General features: G+C 47.2%; 1 protein-coding gene across 3 annotated transcripts in view; it reads left to right on the forward strand.

Annotated features, from left to right (window-relative positions):
* The window catches only part of Poln (DNA polymerase nu), a 157,313-nt gene that overhangs the window by 58,173 nt on the left and 93,327 nt on the right, over window positions 1-5,813 (forward strand). For all 3 annotated transcript variants that reach the window (XM_004624614.2, XM_023700123.1, XM_023700129.1), the window contains 2 exons: window positions 1,619-1,776; window positions 4,107-4,175. In XM_004624614.2, coding sequence (XP_004624671.1) covers window positions 1,619-1,776; window positions 4,107-4,175 — 227 coding nt within the window. The remainder of the gene's footprint in view (window positions 1-1,618; window positions 1,777-4,106; window positions 4,176-5,813) is intronic.

A 5,813-nucleotide genomic window follows, 5' to 3' on the forward strand; every position in this document is an offset into this window, starting at 1 on the left:
TCTCTCGCAATAGGATCTGGTGTTTAAAACAACATTTATTCTTTCACATCTATGGGGCCAGGAAACTAAAATACAAATATTAGCAGGGCTATTTCTTCTGGAATCTGACAAAGGGTACATCCCATCGTGCCCTCCGAGGTTTTGGTGATAGTTAACAATCTAGGGTCTGTCTCTGCCTCCACCTACCCTTTTCCCTGTCTCTGTGTGGCTTCCTCTCTGTCTGTATACCCATCACTGGGTAAGTATGCCCATCGCTGGGTAAGTATGCCCATCTCTGGACAGATGCTAACTATAATCACATCTGCAAAGACTTTTACATCAAATAAGGTCATAGGCTTCAGCTTACATATCCTTCAGGGGGCACAATTTACTCCACTGCAAGGTCCATCTTCTTAGGACCTTTGTTGAAAAGTAGCTGACCACTGAGATACGAATGTACTTCTTATTCTCAGTTCTATTCCACCAAATTGTAGATCCGTCCTATCCTGTGTTTAAAAAAAAAAAAAAAAAAGAAAGAAAGAAAAAGTTATGACCCAGGCTGCTTTGGTAAATACAAGTTTCTCATACTAGTATAATTTTAAAGATGCCAGAAAACATAATATATAATGTAATTTAATTGAAAAGCAAACTCCTTTCTGTTCATTTTTGTTTAAAGATGTTAGTGGTCTTTAGTAGCAATTTTAGATTCTGGCCACACTATTGTACAGTGTTCCTTAAACTCCTTTGTTTTGTATGGCACAGTTTAAAATATAAAGTATCTAAACTGAATATAGTGACAGACACCTGTAGTCCCAGTACTTGCAAGACCAAGATAGGATTGCCATGAGGTTGAGGCCAGTTTGGGCTAGCTATCTAGTGAGATGGTGTTAAGGAAGGAAGGAAGGAAGGAAGGAAGGAAGGAAGGAAGGAAGGAAGGAAAAAAGAAGTGATAAAACTTACCTACTTAGCAAATGTCCTTTTTAGAAAGTATCTTTGCATATGTCTCTCAAATATGCACAGTAATCTTCCCCTTAGTTTCCAGATGAGGAATGACATGGAAGGGCCCAGAGTTCTTTCCACAGCATTGTGGTGCACACATTAGTTCTCTCACGGGATTTATTTTTCAGATTAGAGAACATCAGTCCATCCTCACCACACATGACAAGGACATTCTTGCTACCTTCCTTAACTCAGGAGCCACAATTACAGGGTCGCAACAGAGGGAGGCAAGGAGAGCCGGTGGGGCCAATGTAGAAGGGAGGACGCATCGCCCATAGTGATTGAGAAGCTGGAGAGGGGAAAGAGCAAGGACTGGAAGAGAAAAGTGAAGAAAAGAGGCACGAAGTCAGGCTTAGTGTTCCCATGCAGCCTCTTGGAACACGGTATTGAGAAATCCAACTTCCAAGCTTGGAGTTCCCATCCTTCCTTGCTGTGGTACCCAGGGAGACCCTCTATGTGTATGGAGACCATCTCCTGAGAGGGTGGCAGTGATTGAGGACAGAGTCCAGGATACTCAGCTCTGTAATCTGCAGGTAGTGGAATAGTGTTGGTGTGCATTTGACCTTTAAGAGCTTTGTTGAGGAGGGGAGTGATGCCTATTAGTTCTGTGGGGAAGACTAAGTGACCTTTTCCTCTTCAGTTGCTGATTTTGTAGGGCTAGATCCCAGACTTGCTGCGTGGCTCATCGATCCCAGTGATGCCACACCTTCTTTTGAAGACTTAGTGGCAAAACACCTTGAAAAGTCTGTTACAGTCAAAGCCAGCAGCACACACAGAAATTCCTCAAGAAATAATATGGTGAGTCATTTTAAGATGTGCTTTATCCACCTTAATATAGTCCTGACTTCTAGAAACTTCCCCAGTTCATAGCTAACCTAATAGTAAGAAGAACATTGTCAACCTTGATTTTCACTTTTTCCACACAAATACATTGACCTTGCCATTTCTGATGGGGGATGGTAAATAGGTTGGGAGATTTCCTACCTCCTATTCCTAAAAAATCTTACTCACCATGGGGTTCTTCTGAGTAGATTCTTTGCTGTCAAAGAGCATGAGCAGAGCTCCTCCTCTATAAACCCTTAGTGCTGCTGAGGTGGCAACTGTGGAATAAGGTTTTTTTTTTTTTTTTTTTTGCTCCAAATGCCCTCATGGCTGGTTTGGCACGTTTGGCTGGTTTGGCTGGCTGGAGAGTTGTGGGGATCGAACTACAGCAACCTGAGGCTGACAGCTTTGTGGAAGCAGCCACTTAAACAACTGAGCTAAGGCCAGGCCCCTGAGGTGGCAACTGTGGCTAAGCTCCTAGGAAGTCACCTCAGCCCACCTGGGGAGAACCATGGGACCAACCTAGTGACTATCGTCAGCCCCTACCCCACCCTGGAGGAGAAGACTGGGCAGTTCAGCCAGGGTGGCAGTGTGCTGGAAGTGCTGTCAGTGAACCATGGAAGGGGGTGAGTTGGGGGCAGAGGGAGATTATAGCACAGCTGGGGGCAGAAGCTGGGACTCACTCTCTGCCCTTCTTCCTCCTGATCCCTATGTGAGGGCAGACTGTAAGTAACAGAAATGTGCTCTTTTGGTTTCAAAAGAGGCTTATAGGAAGGTCACTGGGTAGCTTTAAGAATTAGAGGAAAAGCAGGACCAGGCCTTGCAAAAATAAGAGTCTGTGGGCTTGGGGGGCCCAGGGCAGGGCCAGTGCCACAGCATTGAGCCAGAGTCACAGTATAGTTCTGGGAAAGCAGCTCCTTTGCCTTGTGGCCCATGTCTACTCCTAGAAGGCAGGTCAGGTCCTAAGGTCAGTGTTCCTACTCAGCATCTTGCTGTCAGGTGGGGAGCCACTCCCAAGGGGAAGCTGGGTTATCATTACTAAAGGAGTCACCTACCTTTGTATTACCAATCCCAGTTTTCCAGTGAGGAAACTGAGGCATTCAAAATTAATAATGTACACTTACTTCACCCAACGTCGAGTGGAGGCCATGGTTCAGTTTGGGTTTCCATCTTTCTTCCTTTCATTCATTCATTCATTCTTTCTTTCTTTCTTTCTTTCTTTCTAATGTATTTAGTACAGGGTCTACAAGGTCTCACTACACAGATCAGATTCATAGTGATCCTTCTGTTTTCAGCCTCCCAAGCACTGGGACTATAGGCGTGTACCACCACACCCAGTCTCAACTGCTGTCTCAGCACACTCCAGGGGTGAGGCCTACATGGCAGGCCCAGGGATCAAGCTCCCAGCCCCTGTGTCTGCCTAAGCAGTGCTTTAATCCACTGAGCTATCTGGCCAGCCCTTTCGACTTCATTTCTTTCTCACATTTCCATGTATTTTCTTTTCAGCATGGGAAAAGGTGGGTTGAGTTGGTCAAGTGAAAGGAAGAGCACTTGGGGAGAGGGAGTGGCATAGAATGATGGGGCCACCCAGAAAACAGGTGCAGAACAGCATGGGGAGGAGCAAGGGCTCTCACAGGTTGTGTGTGGCTGGGGCTCTCAGAAGAAATGCATAGCATCTTGGAGTTGAGAAGGCCTCTGCAAGCAGCATTATGGAATCCTGCCAGGTGGTGACTGGAAAGAGCCTACCTGGTGTCCTCTGATGAGTCATTCCCATCCCATTCTGATGGCTGGGAGAGCCCCAGCCAGCAAAGGATGAGAGTCTGTCTGGGTGTGCGCCACCCCAGCTCTCTGTGAGGCCTTGCACAGACACAGCTTGAGTGACCAAGGCTCTGGGGGTGCAGCAGAGTAGATGTTGGCAGGGGTGGGCTACATGGCAAGGGGCTACCTCTCATCCCCTTTCTGTCCACCAGTCACAGTGGCAGCCGTTCTGTGCGAGTGAAGGCTGGGCTGGACCCAGGAAATGGTCTGTGTTCTCACTGTACCGCTGTTTAACCACTAGCTCAGCACTTACCTCTGTGTTTCCATTTGTCAGTCTGTGAAAGGCAGGAAAGCACCTGCTTCATGCATCTTATGCCCACGTGGGAGAGGTTTTCCTGCTGATGAGGCCTTGTCTACCTGAAGCTATGGGTTAGCATCTGCCCTTGGGCACTTCTGGGTTCCACTGGGCACACTTGCGGTTCTGTCATCTTCCAGACTGTGACGAGCTGTGCTATTTGTCTGAATTATACCTTTTTCTCTTTTTCAAGAATCAGAATGTACGTGGGAGCCTAAGTATGCTCTATAGACTTACAGTGGACCTGTGTTTCAAGCTGAAGGTAAGACATTTTGTCCTGAGTTCTGGTTGGGCAACAGCTGACTTTTCACTCACACTCACGCTTTCAAGGCACACGTGCAGGTGAAGCTGAAGGAAGTGACACATTTGTTCTAGGGCCCTACTCAGGGAAGGACAGACTAAATATAGCATTGTTTCTCTGGATAAGAAATAACCATAACTCTTTTCATTCTCTCCTCTGCCAAGTATTTCTGATGGTGTATCTCACCTAGAAGCAGAGCTTTTGCCTTTTTTTTTTTTTTTTTTAAAGAAATCTGCTTAGCTCTCCTCACCCTCTGTCTTCTGGGAAGCCATAGCCACTGGAAGGGACAGCTGAAGGGCTAGAAGGAAGGGCATGTGTGCGGGGGTAATGGCAAGGGTGAGGCTCTGGCAAGAGGGAGAGGCCAGGGCTAGTAGCCATGGGGCGTCTCTATCCCAGGCTTTGTGGCCAGCTCTTTTGCCTCCTTCTGCCTTCATTGGGAACCAGAAAAGGGCCTCCAGAGGGCAGAGTGGGAGCTGGGAGTGCGGACGCGGGGGGCGGGGGGCACCAACCTTGGGTCACAGGCTTAGGCAGAGTCAGTCTGTTGGGGCAGGCAGAAAAGCCAGAGTGGGGCTGGAGCAGGGCCCCAGGCTCTCAGACGGCAGCAGGAAGAGCAAGGATACAGATTCACTAATGAACAGCATGGAAGTGCAGTAAATAAAGTGGAGGACGTGGTGCTCATAGAGCGGTGGCCCAACCTCTCAGACTAGCTGACAGTGGCAGGGAGAAATCAAGGACAGTCCAGGCACATTATAGGAATTTGGTAAGTCTGTCCCAAAAATAAAGACTAGAAGTCCTCAAGTACTTCATCTCAAAATGAGAGTGTGGTGTGCACCTGTGATCCTTGCTCTCTATGTGGAATGTTGAGGCTGAAGGATCACAGATTCAAGTTTGACCTTGGAATTTAACGGGATCCTGTCACAAAACAAAAAATTTAAAAAGGGATGTGGAGCTGTGCATGGTGGCACACATCTATAATTCCAGCAGACTGGGAGGCTCAGGCAGGAAGATTCTAGGTTTGCACTCAGCCTGGGCAACTTAGTGATTTAGTGAGACCCTGTCTCAAAGTAAAAAATAAAATAAAAGGGCTGGAGATGCAGCTCAGTGGGAAGGCCCTGGGTTCCATCCTTACACTGGGGAGAGGGTTTGGAGTGGCGCTTGGCTGGTTGGACATTTCTGAGTAATTCCCTCTACCAGGTTTTGATGGTAAAGCCAATATATAACAGAAATAGGAATTTTGTTAGGAATAACAGAGTGGGAAGAGAGGTAAAGAGGAAACTTGCCCCAACAGGAATTGACTTAATTCTAGTTTAATAAAGTCAAGTAGGGGGCCTGGCCCTAGCTCAGGCCTTTAAGTGGCTGCTTCCACAAAGCTGTCAGCCTCAGGTTGCTGGAGTTCGAACCTCACACCTGTCCAGCTGGCCCAAAGTGCCCTGAAGGCATTCGAGGAACAAAACAAAACAAAACAAAACAAAACAAAACAAAACAAAAAAAAAAGCCTTATTCCATTTGGGCTGGTGAGATGGCTCAGTGGTCTAAAGCACCTACTTAGAACAAGCTTAGCAAAGCACAGGGACCGCGGTTCAATCCCCCAGCACCACA

This window comes from Octodon degus, unplaced genomic scaffold (assembly GCF_000260255.1).
Source record: "Octodon degus isolate 3935 unplaced genomic scaffold, OctDeg1.0 scaffold00006, whole genome shotgun sequence".
Taxonomy (NCBI): Eukaryota; Metazoa; Chordata; class Mammalia; order Rodentia; family Octodontidae; genus Octodon; species Octodon degus.